This window comes from Ptychodera flava, chromosome 14 (assembly GCF_041260155.1).
Source record: "Ptychodera flava strain L36383 chromosome 14, AS_Pfla_20210202, whole genome shotgun sequence".
Lineage (NCBI taxonomy): Eukaryota > Metazoa > Hemichordata > Enteropneusta > Ptychoderidae > Ptychodera > Ptychodera flava.
Genome location: NC_091941.1, coordinates 20,027,215 through 20,049,435, shown reverse-complemented (window position 1 = coordinate 20,049,435; position 22,221 = coordinate 20,027,215). Strand labels below are relative to the sequence as shown.

The window sequence follows — 22,221 nt, the reverse complement described above, 5'->3', positions numbered from 1 at the left end:
TTGATAGTAAAGAAAACAATTTTTGACTGTAAAATTAAGAAGATTATCCCTTCTTTAAGATTAGTTAAGTTAAATATTAGAACTTCAAAGCAGACTGAACTTTACATTGCAAAAAGAAATGAGAGATAGAGAAAGTTTTTAGACAAATGGTCGAATTTTGAAGTATGACTCCTTTGTCAGAAGTAGAAGCATAATGTATGTGTATGTATTCTCTTTCTTTTCTTTTCATCTAAGTCATCTGTTGTAAAAAGGGAAGAACTTGAAATAAAAAAAAATGTTAAAAAAACCCCCAAAAAACCAAAAACATTGATTAAGCTTATCTATGAGAGGTCCGAAGAATGGGGAGGGGGTCACCCAAAATATGATTATCGGTAACGGGGGTTACTAAAAATATAAACGGGTGGGTGGATGTTGCACAAAATTTTCACGTGTGACAGTAGTTCTCACTATCACCAAATGACGTCATTTTCAACATTATATTTTCAAAAGTGCAGTATCGGGAGCGAGGCTCCCCTTCCCGAATGCCCTGTCTTGTTATTATTCTTAAAAGCTGCTTGCTTATCAAACAAAAGTTAGAGATATTTTAATATTTAAATTACTCTAAGCTGTATATATATATATATATATATATATATATATATATATATATATATATATATATATATATATATATATATATATATATTTGTGTGTGTGTGTGTGTGTGTGTCTGTCTGTCTGTCTGTCTGTCTGTCTGTCTGTCTGTCTGTAGACACACACATACATATATATATATTCTGTAGCAGTGACTTATGAAAGATGAATTCTCTAGCAGTCACAGAGTATACAGGACGAGCGTGTCAGTTTTTGAATATGATTTTGGAATAATACAACAAGAATCTGATGTAAATATTAGGCCTGACAATTGCACAGGTGTAGTGCCAGATTGATTTGCATCGATACTCAGGTCTAAGAGCCCCTTTGACTAACAATATATAGATAGATAGATAGATAGATACAGACAGACAGACAGACAAACATGGATAGATAGATAGATAGATAGATAGATAGATAGATAGATAGATAGATAGATAGATAGATACATACATAGATACATAGATACATAGATACATAGATACATACATACATACATACATACATACATACATACATACATACATACATACATACATGCGAGATCAACCTAATTGAGTTTACTATCTACCAATGGAAGTCTCTCTGTTCAAATTATCATCGTTTGCATCAACTCATGTGCAGAGTATTACATACTGCGCTCACGTCTCAAAGAGGACTTGTAACACGAAGACTTTGTTTGGTTGCAACATTGGTTTTATTGTCGTCGTATTCTCCGGACGATTAAAATACCATGAAAATTACAGAATAGCTATAAACAAGTTGGTGATTGTGTTGTGGCCTTGAAAAAATAACTCACGTTTATTCATTTGCAAACAGACTAACACATCATTCTATAGTGTTCGAATAAAATAAATTTGCAAAAATGAGCAAATTTCAACATGCTCCGTAGAACAATTACACGTCCCAAGTCAACAGGAGTCCCAATAAAACGAAATAATTTATTATTAGTGTGTATTAAAACGTCACATTTACACTACAGCGCCCATATAGACTCTTTGGGACCAATGCCCCTCTATATATACGATCCCATCAACCAAAACTATTACAATATTTATTTCTACGAAAAATACAGTCGGCTATGACATTTTGTGTGACGGACATAAACACAAATATTTTATCACAGGATTATACAATTCTTTTGTTTGACAAAATTCAATAATTTAATAACTAACGCTATAACGTTTCAATCTTCAAGACGTCTCACAAACTAAAACAAACAACTGATTGACCGCATCAAACAGAGGCGGTTTTGGTATCGTACGCAGGGCACAGTGCTAGCTGCTCAATTTCCATTCTGAGTAGTTGACTGTGGGGGCGCGCTTCTGAGTACATCGTATTCTTCAGAGAGTTGCTGTCGTTCCTCTTCGTCTTCGGTGGGTTTGCAGGTTTTAATGGAGTACAGAAATGCAGCCACCAGTAACATGCAACCTGATATATAAAGTCAAACCATCCATGAAACACGAAATCAGGAAGAGTAATCTCCGTCTGATAGAAAGCACTGACTAATAGGAGTTTTAGTTTATCCAACACGTGGTTTCGTTTAATTGTACCGCAACTTTCAAACCATGTTTTCCATTTCCCTTCTTTCGAAAATTGTGTAGACTAAAATTAAACTGTGTTACGAGAACAAGGTCTGTATCCTGACGTCCTTTCATATAATAAACTACAGTACTTTAAACTCGGTCGTCTTTGGGCCTTTTTTGTTCACTTGCAGTGCATGCGCACTTTTTACGTCGCGGGTCAAGAGTTAAATGTCGTCAAATACTAAAACCTAGCCCCTAGACACTTTGGTATAGAAAGAACAGATGATTGTACCTGCTATTCCTGTCAAAGTATAAAAAATCATATGCTTTTATAAAAAAATAATTGGATATCAGTAATTTCTGTACCCAAAAAAAATTGTTAGTCTACTTCCTTAATTTGTCAGTACTCTATGTGTTCTCAAGACTTGAGACACAAGAAGCACAAAACAGCACAGGTGGAGAAGTGAGCAATCACCACAGCTGGTATTGATTAGACTAAATGGCGACCCACCTACAAAGTAAGCTAGTGTGGCCGACCGGTAAAATATTATCTCTAAGCCTATGCATTTTAATAGTGCATGCGACAAGAATTTCAACTTACCCGATAAGATGCCCAACGGAACACCAAATGGAAATATAAAACAAACGATTGCTAGTAATATATAGAGAACGGCTTTTTTCCAGTTGTCAAACCAAATAATAGCACGCCAACAAGATCCTCCTTCCCTGACAAAGAGCAAGACCAAATGTTCCGTCGTTAATAGGAGGTAATGATGTGATGGTAGTTCTTGTGAGTCACTATAAATCCAGAGTTACATGTGTATTGATCGCCCAATTTCAGCTCTTGAAGCAATTAAAAATTATTATTTTTATATTTAGTTATTGGGAGCACCGAATATGCAAACGATCGATCGGTAAAAGGAAATGCTTCCAGCTACATTTATCTCGAGCCTCGGAGGTACATTTATCTCGAGATACAGTAATTTCCGTTGATCTCAGCCTTTGCATAGATTTGTTTCCTCCCCATCCACTTTTCTCACCCTCTCCATCTGTCCTTCTGCCCGACTTTCTCAGTCAGTTTGTCTCTTTCAGAGTCTGCCTACATCTGTCTACGTATTTGCCTCTTTGTGTCCTCATACACGTCTTCTTCTTTGTGTCTATCTGAATGTCTGTGTGTCTCCTCACCACTTACCTACAAACTTTGCACTTGGTGATGATAAACGTAAGTTCAAGGATAGCCACCAGGACCCCAACAACTCTATGAACAGTATAATAAAAGTAAAATAAGTTTAAGTGAGCGTCAAATATATTTACTGGTAGTTGTGTGTAGGAAAGTTTGTCACTTTTGATTTGGTGTGTACGTACAGACATCTATGTCGTGTAGTTGTGTAGTATTTACTCGAGAAACGGAAAAATCAGTTGTGCTGTGTTGAATTCCAAGGAATGATACGAAAGCCGCAGAGGACAATATTTGTGTCCCTCAATTGCAATGCGTACTATTATGCGATGAGGCAGCCTTTAGTGATTACGGCGCGTGCGCGAGTAACTGAAGAGGTTCAACCCGTGGTGGATGGTCAATTTTTTTGCAAATTAAAGCTAATTTTACGGCCATAGCGTGGATTCACCATTAACCACAATCATTCACCATCTGTAATATTGTCACACAGAGCAGAAGAAAACACACTTGTCCAAGAAAATGCATTGATACTTTCCTCTGAGTTCATCAGTAACTGGTTAGAAATGGCGCACACAGACTTCAGTTTATGGTTTACAATGCAGTTTATGGTTTACAAATATGTATCTGTGCACAGTGAACAACACTGGTTAAAGGAATAGGTATCTCGTTGAGGGTAAGGTGACAACTCTGCAGTAGCGAAACGCGTGATACTTTGATGGTGTTTTTTTAGAACAAAAGTAAGAGGTTGCCGCCATTCAGGATGTCAGGTCATCAGCTTTTGGTCGGTCATGATCAGACCAAATATCGATGGTTCAGTTCAATTGAGACAATTGGCGTAACTTTTGATGATATTTACATCACGTTGTTCAAGAAAATAAGTGCACTTTCTCGTTTACTGTATATTTCTTGCAAATACCTTCCATTGTCCTACGATGTGCATCATTATTACTGTTTACAATTGAATTCATACAAACTGCTACTATACGGTTTGAAAAACGCGTTTGTCTTTCACGATGGGGGGTGGGGTGGGGTGCACCGGCAGAGATCATGCAATTGACGAGCCCTGTAACTTCTGATGTCTTAGTGTTAACGGTTGCAAAGGCAATGGTTTCCTGAAATTTCAAACTTTCTGTGTAACAAGTCCCCGAAATCGCCAATATTTTTCGTGGCTTCCCAGTCATTGGAAATCGATAGCTGCGAGGGGGAGGGATATAAGTGGTTTAAGTCATATATATATATATATATATATATATATATATATATATATATATATATATATATATATATATATATATATATATATATATATATATATATATATATATATGCCTTTTCATTCACTTGACACCCATTATTTGTGAAGAGCTAGAACATCACATAACCATAGAAGTCTATTACAATACCGATGTAAGCCGTTCGACACGTGCAAAATTATTTAAAAAATCACGAAGTTTCCGGCCCATTTTCTTTTCACAGGATATCTGAGCTACTTCCATCTGCATTAGACCTCTGAATCATTCTATAGAACACAATTTCTTTCTATAGAAATGCGAATGATTCTAGACCAATGTTAATTCAATCGTGACGTATAAAAACTAAATGCATCATTCCACGTCGCCGCAGTAATATTCGTACTAGTCAATTTCTAGCTCGAGAAATTACGTTTACGACACCGAAAAAGGCAACGTGCACAACGTTATTTGTGTATTCATTGAAGTGTAACTGTGAGAGTTAAGTGAATTTTTCAGAGAAATCTACTAATTTGATCATAATCAAGCTTTCAGTGCGCCTTGGCCTATAAAATCTCTGTTTACGCAACATTAGGCCAATATCCTGAATCTCGCGATTCAAGGCCTTATTTCCGCTGCACGAGTCTAGTACTAGGGTGGCCAAAGTTAAGCTAAAATGTTGCGACATTATACGCAACTCACGCACACTGAAAGTGAAATTTGATTTTCGTGAAATTTTAAACGCCATTTTTTCTGAAAATAAGTAGCTCAGTTACTGAAAAAATAGATATTTCTAATTAAAATCGATGTATGAGGCAGGTTTCATTAAAAAACTGAAGAAAAAACGATAGAAAAATAGTGTTTTTCCTCTCCAAAAATGCCACTTTGTACTGACCGGCCACAGCGCTCGAGCGGTCGCCGCTCATGGCACGCACTTCTGAATCCAGTCAATACCTATTTCGCAACGGAACTGCTTTCGGGCCCTGTGCACGCTGTCATAGAACTGTGAAACTTGGCCAGGAAGTGGCAGACCATCCCATTTACATGTAGTGGTGAGTTTTTGTTATATTCTGGGAATTTTAGCCAGCAACACGAGGTAAAGTGAGTACGGTGAATTCGGTGTAGATTTTTCCCATTTAGATACATATTTTTGCCATAAAACTTGTAGCATGCTCTTTTTAAACATCATTCCAACATTTCTGTGAAATATGACGAAAATCTGTCCACGAGCACAAGTACGAATCATAAAAACAAAATCATGTTCATTCATAGACCTCAGTACAGTGTAACTCAAGATGGCGGCGGAAGGCAGTCACACTGACACACCATTGACAGCCTGCCTGAGGCTGAAGTTAGGGACAGCTATTTCTTACAATTTCATGGCTGAAAATGAACTGCATTAAAAGACAATTGGCAGTTTAAATTGATTTGTTAGAATTGAGTGTTATTAAATAACATTGTGACAAAATTTCATTGTATTGTGAGCTCTAGTTTTTAAGTTATGTGAATTCAAAATTCATAAAAACATAAAAATCCATCCATTTTTCGATGGTACGGTGCCGCCGCAATTTTGACTAAGTCAGACAAAATATTTTCAATTTTCAACACTCACAGTTTCATAATCCAAGACTGTGCATCAGTCAAATCTTGATTTTTCCGTAATATTTGGTAAATCTGTGCACAAGACACATAGTTTAATGATTCCATGTGAAGTAAATAAAAAATATGGGTTGCCAAACTTGAAGGAATCGGCATTCATTGAAATAATTTTAAAATTTGCCGAAAATTGTCCGCGAAAAAAATGGCATTTTTTTTGCTTTAAAACTTCATAACTTTTGATTGGATACAGCTATTTGCATAATTTTTTTTTTTATTTTTCTTCTTTTACCCCATTCTTGCTAAAAATCCATTTAAACTGTGTGTATAAACAAGAGAAAAAAATGGCTTGCCACCCTACTATTACGCTGAATGCGTGTGTATAGCTGTTGCCGTAAAGGGGCACATTTTTACGACGAAGGGTTCAAGTTGGGCTACAAGTTATACAGACATACGCTACTTTGGATTGGGTGCATTATAAATATTTTTGACATGCCAGTAAAATTGATATAATTCAGTTTCCCTCATCATGGAAGACGGTGAGGCCAAGACACCCCTGTCCCCGCCCCTGCAGACAGATATTTTCTCTAGCTCCTCTGCATGAGAGTGCGACCCATGAAACAAGAAAAAGAAAATCAAATCTACATGAAGACAATGTTGGAAGGTTCAAGATATAAGCCATTGCTTTCAACAAGAGCGCTGTACCACATATCATGCTATCGCTTTTCATCAGACAATAAGCTTATTTCTTGTGCACCAGAAATTACTAAATACATTTCATAATTAATTATTACTCTTTCCGTTAAAGCATACAGTAGTTAAAATTTTACCAACCACGGCTCCTTCAGCAGGCGTCACGGTGCTGTTCAATGTATGCTATGTGAGTTCTCAGATAAGGCAAAATACCAAGTCTGCCAAGTTGATAATATAATTCCCACAAAACAGAGTCGTTGACCCATTTGTCTTCACGTTAGTTACGGTATCTGATGATATCTAATGAAGGATGAGCCTAGGGGGTCATAGATAATTTACACAAATAACTTATCGCGTTCAGGGGGACTAATCTGTCATTTCGATTCGCGTGTGCAAATTCGCACGAGCTATATGAAACGGTTAAGCCATAGAAACCATGTGATACTCGATTCTCAATTACCACTTTGCTTTGGGACGTCTCTCGTTCACAACTTGTCAACGTTTTTTTTTTAAATTTCAAACCACTCCGAGTCTATTTCTAGGATTACGGTGTTTAGGGAAACTTCGCATCAAAAATTTCGTTGTCTTGGTTTCCCACTCTTGAACTCTCACCGAAAATTGAGAGAAGATTGTCGTTTGCAATGCCGTGCCTGTGTTTTCATAATATGACAGAACCCCATGACCTCGCGAGGCATATGAGGGATAGTTTTACTGAGGTTATATTTTTCACGTGCATTACGGAATATGGCAATAATGTTTAATAACCCATGGCTCCTTAGAGGTAACAATTTACGTCAATGGAACAAAACATAATTTTATCGCTTGCGTATTAATACACTATACGGGATTAATAATGTCACTTAAATAATTAAACATGGTTTCTATGATTCTGAACGCTTCACATACAGTCATGACACGGTAAATTTTTACCGGAGATGGACTGTACGTCATTGTGACGTATCGAGTTTCACTCGTAATTTTGAATAGATGAAAGAAATCTCATGTACGTTGCCTCTCATCGAATTCTAATTTCCGTCGATTCCGCTGATATCTTCCCTGCGCTGCGTGAGCAGAAGAGCGATCTTCGCTGCTCACCCCGGAAGGTTCGGAATAATTGATCGTATGATGTATCTATCGTTACCCTGATCTCTTTTCCGGTTTTGTCGGAAGATTCTGTGTGTAAAGCCTATTTTATGCCATAATACTTACGTGTAATAAATTCCAATCCATAGTTCCAATGGTCTGTCTCTAAACGATGTTATGCCCGTCGCCAAAAGACCTGGGAAAGGTGTGAAATTAAAGGTCATACGTTTTTAGGGTGCAAACACTGGTATGAAATACGCGCCTGGGGACAGGAAGTTTTACGCCTTTTTACTTAAGCTCTCTTTAGGGACACTTCAAACCATACTCTTTCGTGATCAAGAATGAGAATTCATCCTCACCGTACAAAGTTTGGGAATAAAGTAACAAATGATCTGAAATTTACCGACATTTGAACTATATATATACGGGTTGAAAGTTAATTTTTGATTTTCATAAAAGCTTCATAAAATGAATTAACACAAACGAAAGACTAGCAATAGGCTGCATGTATTTATAACGATCTGAGATCCGAAAATATATCTTCGAGGCGCCTTTTACCTTAGAATCACTCGGAGTTATTACGAGAGTACACACTAAATCAACGATGCATGTGCTGGTCGTTAAATGGTGCTGTACCAATGGCAGTAAATTAGAAGAAAAAAATTGTAACAAACAATTTGAAAAACCGAATGTTTTGGGCCAAAGGCATTTTTGTGCCATTGGGAAAGAAGGTCAGGGGTCACACATAGAGAAATGTCTATTTGTATGCACATTGCATATTGCAAATAACATGTGATCACTACTGGGCAGAATGTATACACTAGGCCTAATGTATGCGCATGACCTGCAACTTTAATTCCGCGCCTCGTATATCGAACGCCGTGCGCTTCATAGGATTAAACTCGTCGATGACGTGGTGGGTCGCATAGCAATCAATTGAGAAAAAACGTGAACCGGGACTATTTTCAACTTGGCAACGTTAGGAAATAAATGTTAAACTTACACGTTTTTCATAGGAAATCCGGTTTTTCGAAAATTATGCACGAAAAATTGATTAACCGCATAACTGTGAATTATCAAAATGCGCCATATGACGATTAAAATCGTTCTATATTTTAACGGATTTTCCTCTAACGTGGAAATGAGCATATGATTTTCATCTCCAAATAATCTCAAATATTTAGAGTGAAAACTATGTAAGAGAGGCATATAATACAAACAGTATAGCCCGAACAAGGGACTGTGTACCTTCGAGGCAGGAGACCATTTGCCCGACGTCAGGAGGGCAAATGGTCGCCTACCCTTGGGCACATATTCCCTTGTTTGGGTTATAGGCTTAAAGGGACATAAGCTGTAACTTGTGACAAGTTTTTCAGTATTCTGCTTCTGTATATCAACTACCGTGTCGACGTCTGACCCTAATCCGTTTGTCATGCTGAAATTTCCAGTATTCTTTTTGTCAACACAGCTTGTATGTGTGTAGTGATCATTGTTTATTGTTTACAAATGAATTTTAGTCCCTCCGGACCTGAATACAATTTTCAACAATATAGATATATAGGTTGTGTTGATATGCTAAATACTTGGTATTAAATTACAGCTTAGGGATTCAATGCAGAAAGTGTAGGGAAACCACGAATCAAAAGTTCTGAAAAAATAGCCAAAAGATACAACCTATGGAGCTTTAATATAAAATATTTTGAGATAAGCAGGACTCATTTCGGCGCTGTGCAAGCTTTCAAAGAATCGGTTTAAAAACAAGTTCCAAAACAAGTTCCCTCCTGAATGTTTTTTTCATTGAATCATTCAGTATTCGCTGGCAGTGTACACCGTGTACAATAAAAATTAATGCTCTACTTTACAGCTGAAAAATCAAATGAACATTTTATCTAAAAAATACCCATGATGCAATACGAATTTTTTGAAAGGCCCGTTTTTATATTTTATTCAATTTAATTTGTAATTATTTAATCAAATTTGTAATTACATAATCTAATTTACAATTATATATTGTTAAATCTTTTCAAGTTTCAAAATTTGCTTTTAAGTTGTCCTTACTGGTTTTTAGTATTTTTCCGCACTTATACTCTTCACAGGCGCCCGAAAGATGTTTGGCAGGGTCCTATTTGCATGTTTTATACAGCAATAACAAGAAGATGCATATCTACCTTCAAGGAACACTTGTTTCAACGAGTACCAAAGAGTGTACACCTTATCGGTATTAAGTTACAAATCCACCGGATAAAATTATCAAAATAGCAAAAGTTTCGGAAGTCGGTAATTTTCAATTTTATGTCAGCGTATTTGTAACGTTTACAGCATATAACTATACGAAATAGTTAAATGTCAAGCTCCGTCGAAGTTCAAGTTGACTGCATGCACCATGCCACAATCCGGAAAATTCCTATAGGAACCGCATCCTCCGATTTGCAGCGTAGGCTGCAGTTGGCAAGACATTGCACGCGAAATTAAATATTGCATGCTGCAGTCATGTTCCGGAGGGACTACGTCCAGAAAACGTGACAGCAGATTTACAGCAGGTATTCACGATGACAGGGGACACGGTCACCAACTCAAATTGACAGCAGTGAAAACCTGGTACACCGAACGTCATTTTGCTTACAATGTTGAACATATGCCATACGATTGGGAGCCGCTCGATACTGAACTTAAATGCACAAAATAACTACGGCAAAGTATAACTATAATCTTGTTCTTATGACGTAGGAGATAGAAACTATTGATGGAACAGCCATCAATGGAACACGCCGGGATATATGATAATAGGACTACATGCAGTCTCGTATGTAAATTACATACACAACACAGGAGCAGATGATAAGGCCTTCTATATTTTCGTCAGAATGACCTTTTCGTATTCTTTTTGTAAACATATTAATGGAATATATGTGCTGGTAGCTAGTAATATTTTTACAGACGACGCGTGGCTGCAACTGATGAATTAAGAGACCCGTAGTACACGGTGTTTAACAAATATACGTATTATTGTACATTGTATGTGAAAATTAAATACGTGGCACTGACATAATATGCTGACCTTAGGAATTATTAACCGCCGTGTACCGTACGTTAGAAATTAGAACAAAACCGGTAAAATATCGGTGGTGCACATAATGTGCTTTGCACTCGTTCCATTGACACGTAGCATTATTTCCGCAATTTTGGCGACAAGCCTTTCGATTACAAGTGAAATACCTGAAAGGCAAAACGATTAAAATTCCAACGGCGATGAATCGATTTGTATCTGTTCAAAGCGTACATGATTTTAATTAGATTTTTGCACGATGGTACTTACACACAGCGGTTAGAAGGCCCCATATACGAACAACAGCGGTGAGATATTTCCACAGGCAGTTTCTGACGGCGATCAATCTGCCTTCCGCCATACCATAGTCACTCTCACTCCAACAGCGCGTCAGAAATCAGAAATAGGGCTCCAGTTAAAAGCGTGCTATAGTACCGTCGATCTTGCGTAGCGCCTATCGTGACATAAACATTTCTACACCGCTGTAGAATTATGTGCTGGTGAGGACACAAAGAAGAAGTTAAAAAAACCGTAGCTGTTGCGCTGTCTCTATTTTACCAAAATAATGCATCATCGCATTATACCCTCGCCGAGATATCGACTGACATGACGAATGCAAGCACGCCCCCATGCGCAACGAGAGAGAAATCCGATTACCGGGAAAACCAAGGTGCTGTCAATGTCGCAAATCTTGACTCGACCTTGACTTTTAATATAAGTCTTCGCAATATAACACCGTTATTGCAAACCTTCTGACTAACCTTGTACCTGTCAAAAGGGCATGTTTCAGGCGAGATCATATAACCAAGGAAGTAAAAGTGTAAGGTATATAGCGGTCATATCTGTGACTCAGCCGACGATGCAGATTCTGTCACTGCAGATCAAATTTATGAAACAATATTCGACAGTAGCCTACCCGGCAGAAAGGTCAGAGATGACGCATACTGAATACTAAAATCCAAGGTCCGAAATGTTATTATCAATTTCACACATTTTTGTTATCAGAGAAACGAATCCTCAATTTTTTCATAAAATGACACATTTTCAATTGTCACGTGACGCCCCTTAGCCAAGATTTGTCAAGTTTTGCAGAGTTCGCCGGTCCCGATTTATTTTTCTAAGTCTAAAGAGGTAGATATAACAACATTCGTCCAAATTAAAGACAACTTCAATATAACCACCTCAGCTATCCGTCATAAAATTATCATACAAAATTGTGATCGCTATACTAAAAGTCACGGCCATAGATGTTAAAACTTCCTCCCAAACTTGTTTCATTATTTTCTTTATGTAGAGCGAAAGACAGCCTTTCTGTTTGACTGAAATTTTGATGGTGCGATAAGGTTAATCTAGGAATGCGTATGCACCGTTCTACTTTGATAATTAATGTACAATATTGACATAAAAGACGAGAAGGAATAATAATTAATAAAATGATTATATTTATGCGATGGCTTGACAAAGTCGACATACAGAGTTTGAGCAACGACATAGAACGCAGGTTAATTTTAATGAAAGTAACCATAGAAAGGGCAATTTTACAACAAACTGAAGATATGCATGGCATATCACGAAAAAGAAAATTGTAAAATTTTAATGCGATACCTGGGTGTGTTGGTGAAAGCACTGCGCACGCGCAGATTTGCCTTGTCGACCGTATGTAGAACGCTAATGCACTGAAGTATAAACGACATCATCCGTTGCCTGCTCCAACGCTCAGCTCCGATGTGATGCGTTTCGCTCTCAGAGAATGAGAAAGAGACGTTTCAAACAGATAAAAGTATGAGAGATGGTAAAAAGCAGGCAGTAGTGTCGGATTCATAATTCGTTGAAAGACTCGACTGATAGGGAACGGCTGCAGCGATTTTTTACTGCAGATGCCAACAGGAGTTACCGCCGAATCATAGCATCGACGTTCGTTCGCCTTCAAGACTGACAGCGCTAACACGGTGTTTATCTGAAATTACACAGACACATGCGCAAATCAATCCTACCGCTGTATCGAGGGAGACAAGAAATGATGCGAAACAATTGAGTTTTACTGTTTCACAGAAAAATGGTCGAATGCACTCGGCAGCGTCTACACTCTGAGTATAGAGGCTCGCCGCTGTGTCTGCTCCGGAGATTCTCGGAGCCCACGCTTCACCGCAGCGCTTCCCGACTTACAGGTGTCATGGGGACAAATAATTCGCAATAACAGCTGTTGTATCCCGATGACATCAATATCGATATCGATATCCTCAAATGTCACCGTCAGCTCGTTTCAGTCGATGATAGGACTTATCTATTACTCTCACTCGAGGAAACGATCACATGCTTTATGACGACGTGAGAGCTACGACTCTGAGTACGATCTCTTTCTCAAATCGGCTGAGTGTGGATGAACGGGGAGCTGAGAACAACTCGGAAGGAAGATAGCGTTCTGCCACCTACGAGAATGTTCTTTCATTTAACTAGAATGGTTTAAAGTGCACGATACTGATCCCGTCAGCTGTGACCATTGGGCTTGACTATCTACGGCTTCGGTCCCCTTAGGAGGCATTCGTCCGAGATGGATTCCCACCTAACGACCGAGTTCCCGATTTTGGGAGAGGAGTTTTCCCGACACTCCACAACGAACGTGCAGAACGTTTCGCAAGCGACAACAAGCACAGCATTGGGAAGTACAGTACAATTTTACGACAACGACCCCGTGGTCGGGGAATACACCTACATGTATGCGTGCGCTACCATACTATCAGTTTGTAGTCTCCTTTCAACCATTGGTAAGTGTATTTTGTCACCTTCGAGTTATTGATACCACAACTCAGATATTGTGAGAAAAAGATGTCCGTATTTAGGCCTATCTGTTTCCAAGAATATGGAATGCCAATGAGTTCTACACATAGAATTACTGGGCAGTGTTTCACTATCACCGTCAAGCGCACACTAGTTTGTCAATACAAAGTCAAATCGTTCAAGTATTTTTCCGGTGGCTAGGGTACAACTGAGACAATGGTAATCTCGGAAACCCGTAGGCAAGGATCTGTACAGAATCATAAAAAAGTTGAGATTATTCACCCATATTCACTGATATATATACACATATATGTATATATATATATATATATATATATATATATATATATATATATATATATATATATATATATATATATATATATAATATATATATATATATATCATATATATGTATATATATATATATATATATATATATATAATATATATATATACATATATATGTATATGTATATATACATATATATGTATATATTTATATATATATACATATGTGTGTGTTTTAACATAATGCCATATATATTCTTTCATAATATACATATATATGTGTGTTAGTGTATACTATATACTATATATACTGTACATACGCACACATATACGTAGAGACACTGCGTACATGTACACAATTGTATAAATACGCTCACGCATACATACGTACATACATCTATACACGCCGTATAGTTGATCGTATCGACCAATTATGGTGATAATGCGAGTTGCATATATATAAACACAATTAGAACTAATTTGGGAGAATTGGATCTTCATACTGTTCAAATATCTCAAAATTGTTATGTGCCCTATAGCTTAAACGGACCGGACAAAGTCGGCCATTTTTCATGAATTTGTTTGATACGAGATACAACTTATATTGTTTGACATGTTGAAAAATACTGAATGAATGGGTGATTATGCATATATTCGACCCCGGTTTTAGACACGATACATGAAACTATCGCGAAAATGAATTAATGGTCATGACCATTAATTAATTTTCGCGATGGTTTCATTTAATTTGTCTAAAACCGGGGTCGAATACATGCATGGTCACCAACCCATTCATTCAGTATTTTTCAACATGTCAAACAATATAAGTTGTATCTCGTATCAAACAAAATTCATGTTAATGGCCGACTTTGTCCCTTTAATGTTGTAATATTACAAATTACTCATAAAGACAAGTGTATAACTTAAAAAGAAAAACAGATGAGCTTACATTTGCAGAATAAACAAACATTACTTCACCATCCAATTATCCCAAATTAGTTCAAATCGTCTTGGTAATATTTTACCACAGTTCACAGTATGTGAGTACTCAATTCTCTATGGTGAAGAAATGCAATGATTTCGTATTTACATGTCAGAAACATTGCAAAACAACTAGAAAGTATTGATAAACGTTGATTCCACGGAGCAAAGCGATCGGTGGAGAAAGATATAGTGTTTTTTCCAAGATTTTATAATGCTATCGATTTTTGTCCATATCATGCCCTTCACCATTTTGTGCATCGACATTCGCGTATACCGGTGTGTGACACATTTGATGTTGCAACTAAATAGCAGTCCTACTACTTAATAGTGCTGAAAATTCGCTAGATAAAACAAATTACTTATGCTAATGTCTTCAGACATGGTAAATATATTTTGCTCCGTTTTTTAAGACAGCCATATCCACGTTCACCGTAGAAACGGTTTGTCCGTAGGCCCACTTCGCAAAATTTAGAACGACAAATTCAGTTTTATTCTCCGAGGGGTCAGATTCAGTGACGGTGTTTTGGAAGAGAGCTGTGACGTCAGCAGGCTACATGCTAATCAGTTCAAATTCATCTGTACATGATATGGAGCATGATCGGTTTAAATGAGCCATCCTGTTTGTTGTCACACCGGCTTGTCATAATGAAGCTGTACTGTTTTTCTTGGTCTTTCAGTATTTTGACATATTCAGTGATGTTTTTCAGGCATAAACCTCAACAACTAGATAGTTAACTCTTAGGTGTTTGCAAAACTACCCCGTCCCGGAAAAAAAAAACCCATTCGTATTCCTTTGGCATATTTTGAGGATAAATCAACATTCGTCATACTAAAGCGATAATGTTTGTTTCGTAACGTTTTTCAGTGATTTAGTCACATTCAGAAAACTGTAACCCTTTCCAGAGGTGTTTGCCAAGTGACCAATTGATAGTTTTCACGAGTTCACCAAATCTCCTCCACGCGAAACATCACACTTGTGGAAGAAAACACTTATTGTGCCATTTTTTCTTCGATTCTCCAATCTCCACTATTCCTGTGGAGTGTTCTTGACACTCGTCGCTATGGTGACGTCATTGAACTGGATTTGCAAAAGTTCCCATGGCGAGAATACAACCTACACATGTATGCATACACGCTCCAGTTATTCGACATATTCATGTAGCTATAGAGATCTCCCTCTCGCATCCTCTCTTTGATCAACTCATCGCTGTTATGACAATAGACTTGCTTCCCTGCGCAGGAGAGAGAGAGAGAGAGAGAGAGAGAGAGAGAGAGAGAGAGAGAGAGAGAGAGAGAGAGAGAGAGAGAGAGAGAGAGAGAGAGAGAGAGAGAGAGAGAGAGGAGACAGACAGACAGACAGACAGACAGACAGAGACAGAGACAGACAGACAGAGAGACAGAGTCAGAGAGACAGAGAGACGGGAGGGAGGGAGGGAGAGAGGAGAGAAAGAGTGTCACACATATATGTCAATCAACATTTACATCGTTATATAAAAGTATATACGTAGGTATTATACTACCATTATGTCATTATGGCACAACTATAGCTTTATGCCATATACTACCGTTATGTGTCCTAGAAGAGAATGACAGAGTAGGGAAAGCAATTACATAAATTGTTCATCTGTAAAAAGTAACATACACATAGGATAAAGGCACGATATATCGAACATTGTTGGAACAAGAACGGAGCTGCGCGCCAGGCATTCAGAAACGAATTGCACTTCGATCATACGATCTGTCTTTCAATATATGTGTGTCTTTTATGGTGCAGTGGTCTCACTTATGTTTGATCAACACTTCTTGGATCGGTGTAAACGATATTATTTTTCCAGGCAAATCATGGCGAGAATCTGTCGAAATAAGTATATCTTCGCCCCATCTCGCCAATCTCCGTTTTTAAATAAAACTAGTTACTGATAGCGATACGCTCAATCGTTGGATCAAACCAATTTCCACTTCGCTGCCACTCAATCAGATTTGTTACCACCGTGACTAGCTGCCGTACACGAAGAAAGAGATTTAACAACAAACTGTCCGTTGTAGCTGAAAGACAAGATTAATGACTTCAGATTGTTTAAAACAAATGAAAAAAGACTTCAAAGAAAGAGTAAATGAAGATAACATTGCCAAAACTCTATACTCGGCATGAATCGAACGGGTTACACAAGAGGTATCGACTCTCCAAACCGTAGACACAGATAGATAGCTAAAGTTCTCCACCCGACGACTTCTGTAAGCGTAAGGAAGCCGCGTATATATTTTCATCTCTAGGAATAACTACTGGACTCTTAGAGTTTCTGTAGAGTCAAGAGTTTCAATACGGCCGATTTCAATCGCCAACACGTTATGTGAAATCTAGGCGAGGAAGTTGCTTACGGCAACGAAATAACACCGAAAGCATTGATTGGTTACTGTTCAGGGGGACTCATGTGTGGGTTTCCCAGACTTCTGTTGTTATTCCCTGAGCCAATAAGCAAGAAGCGGTTTTATAATGGAGGAAAATGGTCGCAAGTGTGACGAGGTCGCTAATTTGAAATGATCGAGAGAAAGGCCTTCTGTGGAACAGTGGCTTTGGATTTACTTCACCATGTAGTTACAGAACTGCTGCCACTCGTGGGCGTTCAATCAGCTCACACTGTGACACACCTCATCCGCAGTCTGTATTCTAATTCGCCAGTTGATAGTCACGTGGGATGCATTCTTGTTGTGCTGATCCACGTAAACGACGTCATCAGGCATCATTTGTTGGAACTGTTGCCTGCCAGGCATCAGTTCCGAAAATGATGCCCGCTGACGTCAAAAACGACATTGACGCGTGCGCGGACCGGAATGTAAACAAAGATGTCGTCTGCGGCCGATCGAAATGATAGTCGAGAATTTTTTGGTTTATCCTACTTTCTGAAGAAGAATTGAATGCTTTGTTTTCCAACAAGGACTCGGAACGGACGAAAACTATAATCAAAGGTGCATTGAACGTTTTGCAGAAGTATTGCGATCCTGTTAGGAAAAACGTTTTCTTACTGAACCACTCCAACATATTAAATCATAAGCCTACATGAGCTACATAGTTTGTGTATGGTACGTTCTTTAATATGCATGGCTACGGATGAGATGTGTTACAAACACATATTGACAGGCCATGAGAGCAACAGCATACGTCTTTAACCCCTCGGGCCTGTGAGTCACCCCCAAAAACAGACTGTTTCCCTCGGCCTACGGCCTCGGAAACAGTCCGATTTTTGGGGGTGACTCACAGTCCCTCGGGGTACAGACGTATGCTGTTGCCCTCATGGCCAGTCAATATGCTCACACTGTGTCACAGCATCATCATCACTGGAGCAAACGTTTCAGGCGATATTAACTTCTGACCCGTATCGTTAAGATACATCTAAGAGGATTAAATTGTCGGGGTTTTGTTTTGGATTGTTTTGATATATGTAATTCAGTCCTGCAAACACGACTTTGAAATATCGTTGATGGAAGCCTTCATTAACTTTTCAATTTCACACTGTAGTAGTCTTATCAAATTGAAATTATGTTTTGCTTCGTGTTTTTCTGCCCTGGTAATAGATAATATATTTCTGACTCGAGTTAACTACCAAAGAACTCTATTCTTCGCCAAAAAATGTATCATCAATTTCGAAAAGACGACAGCACAAAGACGCATATTTGTACAGTAACAGAGTTACCGAACCGATGTTTTGTTCAGTTATTGGAAAATATGAATCTGTTTGAGTTATCAGAGCAGAGAGCGTAAATGGCCAATATGACCTCAGCCACCAAACCTATACTTCAAAGTGTGCTGAACGGCTAAATAATATGAATTCAAATTTTTATTCTATTATCTCGTTCCTAGGTAATATCACGGTGATAGTTGTGGTTTACAGAAAGCCCTCACTGCACACGGTGACGCATCTACTCATAGTTAACCTCGCCACGGCGGATCTCCTTTCAAGTGTTCTCTGCATCCCCTTCGATGTTGCAGCTAACTACAATGGCGGAGCATGGTTGCCCGGAGTGGTATCGTGCAAAGTAGTTCGCTTCCTCTACTCGACATTCGTTTCGGCTTCAATAGTCACTCTGAGTGCTATTGCGATAGACAGGTAAGACGGAGGGCTCAGGGAGATGCACATGGTATATGGCAGACCCCCCAATTGACGTCGACGTCATAGCTATACGAGATTAGGTGTGCACGTATACGAGGGCCAATATAGCTGTTCCTTTTTGTAGGACGTCTTAAGATTTGACATCGATAGGCACTGTAAATCGTCGCCAGTCTGACTTGCATAAGTTGATACGCAATATACTTCGGCGCGATTAATAATTCAGACTACTTTGAAAGACCACCGATAGCGCTGCGATTGTAGTTTTTACGCCCTCAAAAACATATGTGACAGTTGTTAATGGAATGACGTAAAAAATCGAAATTTTTAGGCATCATTCCCTTCTTTGTTTGACGCTCGATGATTGCGTCCTCGGAAAAAAATGGTTTTGAAATAATGCGTGCTCTCTGTCTCTTATTCACTTAAAAGTGGGCCGCGTGCTATCATCATATCGTGGCCTGGAAAATCGATATAGGGATGCCATTTGCTATCAATATCAGTGAGAAAATGATTTATAGCAATTAAATCGGTCGGATATTTGTCACTCCGAAGAAACTTAATAGTGCATTTTTGCTAGTCTTGAAAATCTTGCGAAAAAAGGTCAGTTTTCTGAACTGAGACATTTTCAGTTCTCTGAGTCCCTTCAGATGTTCAATTGACTTTCAGCTCACTTTGGTTTTGCTAGACGTTCCATAGAGGCGTTGTAAAAAGTATCGGAAACGTATAAACTTTGTCTTGATAATGGAGCCATTATTTTTTGAAATGCTATTGTTCACGCCTATTGTCCATTAATACGTCGTCGCTGAAAAGAGGGTTAGGTCATGTTGTAAGGTATATGAGTGCCATGGTGTCCTCAGATGCATCCACTGTCTCGCTATTGTGCTTGTAAAGTCAAAACGAGATCCTAGGTCCCAAAATTGCTTCACCTTAGATTGACACCACCCCCCCGAAAATAAAAGTCCGATAATCGTATTTAGTTTTTCATGGTTGTCGCAAGCCTCACCTTGAATGTCGTGTTCAATTTTGCAATGGGGAAGAATCCGACGGATTTGAGATTTGAATGATCTGATCATAGGATTAGCCAGTTGAAAGTATATATATATATATATATATATATATATATATATATATATATATATATATATATATATATATATATATATATATATATATATATATATATATATTTATTTATTTATTTATTTATTTGTTGTCACTTGTAATTCTCCTTCCTAGAAAATCTGACAATACGTTTCCACGTTTATGGAATTTTCATAAATCCTAGGCTGGTCTGCTGACTTATTATGCCGTATTAAAGCATAAAGTAACGGCACAGTTTACATTTACGACCCCTGAATTAAAACTGGCCTTGTTACTGATCCAGTTTCAAGTACAATTCGTTTGCAGCATTTCCGACAACGCCGGCCTTCCTATTTCCATTCCACTTTCGAATAACAAAAGCCGGAAGATGTAGACGTATTTTGTTGCCACATTTAAAAGTCGGCACCCTAACACTTCATTTTGTATAAAATCTCTCGCCCCTGCAGGTACTATTCAGTCGTGTATCCACTCGAGAGGAAGATCACATTGTTCAAGGGGAAAGTGATGACGATTTATATCTGGGTGCACGCTGTGGTTATCTGTATGCCAAACTTGTTCGTCTTTGACGTTGCTAGGATGCCTGGAACAGACACAGACGTCTGTGCGGACGTCTGGGGATCCCAAACTCAGCGAGGAATCTATCTTGTCGTCTACACCACCTTCACCATTTTTATACCCCTCGTGATCACGTGTTTCGCCTACTGCTTCGTCTGGCGAGCTTTCCGTTTCAGCCAGAGAAGAGTGAATGTGATTCAAATCCTGAAGAGGCCCAGGACTGCGACAAGCACTCCTTATGCATCGAAGACGGAGATAAAACTGTTGAAAATGCTCTTCGTGATGGTTTCTGTGTTTTTGCTGTGTTGGGGACCTCATGTTGTGGTGATTTTCTATTTGACGTTCGCGCCTTCGATTCCGATTAAACAATATGCGATTCTGACGGTCGCGTGGGTAACTCGACTTAACGCTGTTATAAATCCGGTTATATATGCCTATCTGAATAAACATTTCAGACAAGGATTCTATGACTTGTTGCGAACTTGCCCGTGCAAGTGTGCCAAAACCATAAATTTCAGAGTAGATGTTAGTGCGCCACCTACCGACATTCGTGGGTATCATCGTCGGGACGGAGCCCGGAGAAGTATAACATCTGCAAACCGTGATGACGACCAAGAATCGCGCAATATCTTCATCGTTTCAAACTTCATGGAAACAGCTCGGCCACGAGAAAGCGATGTTCGCAAAAGGAGGAAAGAGAGCGGAGCAATCCAGAGACGGGTAACCACATCTGAGGTTCAAGTGCATACTACAGAGAAACAGATCGACGCTTTGGAGAGCAGCCGCCGCCGAATACCGACGGCGAGAAAGACATCGCTAGGCCTGAAAGGGGATATTTTCATCACAGATACGGGAAAGGAACCAGCTAAGGGCGGCACTCTGGAACTTAAAGGTAACTGGACCAAAGGCTATGGACCGAGAAAAAGACTTCTGCCGCCGCTGGGAGCCACACCAGAAACACTGGTGGAGACTAAGAAACACAAACGTAAAAAGAAGAAGAAACAAGTGGCCAACGAAACACAGTCAAAAAGCAAAACTAAGGAGAATTCAAACAGTGGAGAAACCACAGTGACGGACAGTATCAATTCTTAAACCAAGCAGACATTTTGCTGCCTGGTGAATAAAAATATATGTTCTCCGTCCACCACTTCAGACTCAGTTTCATTATCCAATCTATAGTATTACCAACTGGAACTAGTTATCTCAGAAAGTTGTTTTTCATTTATTACAGGACTATGTTCGTATTATCTTGTCACCTTTGACATATTTAACTAACCATTATAATTATCTTTATAAAGTTTTTGTACCAGCATCAATAAAAACGAAAAACTTTTCAAAGTAACAATCTCGCCGTGCCACAACTTATATAAATAACTAAGACAAATACCGAATGCCGACAGAGAAGGCAAGGCATTTCGAGTGG

At 38.6% G+C, this 22,221-nt stretch overlaps 2 protein-coding genes across 3 annotated transcripts; one reads left to right on the top strand and one right to left on the bottom strand.

Annotated features, from left to right (window-relative positions):
- Positions 1 to 1,307: 1,307 nt before the first annotated feature.
- On the bottom strand, positions 1,308 to 11,735 carry LOC139149677 (uncharacterized). 2 transcript variants are annotated; one of them, XM_070721541.1, is made up of 5 exons: positions 11,254 to 11,735; positions 8,064 to 8,133; positions 3,352 to 3,417; positions 2,761 to 2,885; positions 1,308 to 2,064 (listed from the first exon to the last, which is right to left on the bottom strand). In XM_070721541.1, exons 1-5 carry the CDS (start codon positions 11,342 to 11,344, stop codon positions 1,919 to 1,921), a joined length of 498 nt encoding a protein of 165 aa, XP_070577642.1. In that variant the 5' UTR covers positions 11,345 to 11,735; the 3' UTR covers positions 1,308 to 1,918. The 2 variants fall into 2 exon arrangements, with proteins under 2 accessions (XP_070577642.1, XP_070577643.1); XM_070721542.1 differs by having other exon boundaries at positions 11,258 to 11,451.
- Positions 11,736 to 12,641: 906 nt separating this feature from the next.
- On the top strand, positions 12,642 to 22,138 carry LOC139149676 (probable G-protein coupled receptor 176). Its single transcript, XM_070721540.1, has 3 exons — positions 12,642 to 13,748; positions 18,896 to 19,142; positions 20,690 to 22,138. Exons 1-3 carry the CDS (start codon positions 13,535 to 13,537, stop codon positions 21,888 to 21,890), a joined length of 1,662 nt encoding a protein of 553 aa, XP_070577641.1. The 5' UTR covers positions 12,642 to 13,534; the 3' UTR covers positions 21,891 to 22,138.
- The last annotated feature ends 83 nt before the right edge of the window (positions 22,139 to 22,221 follow it).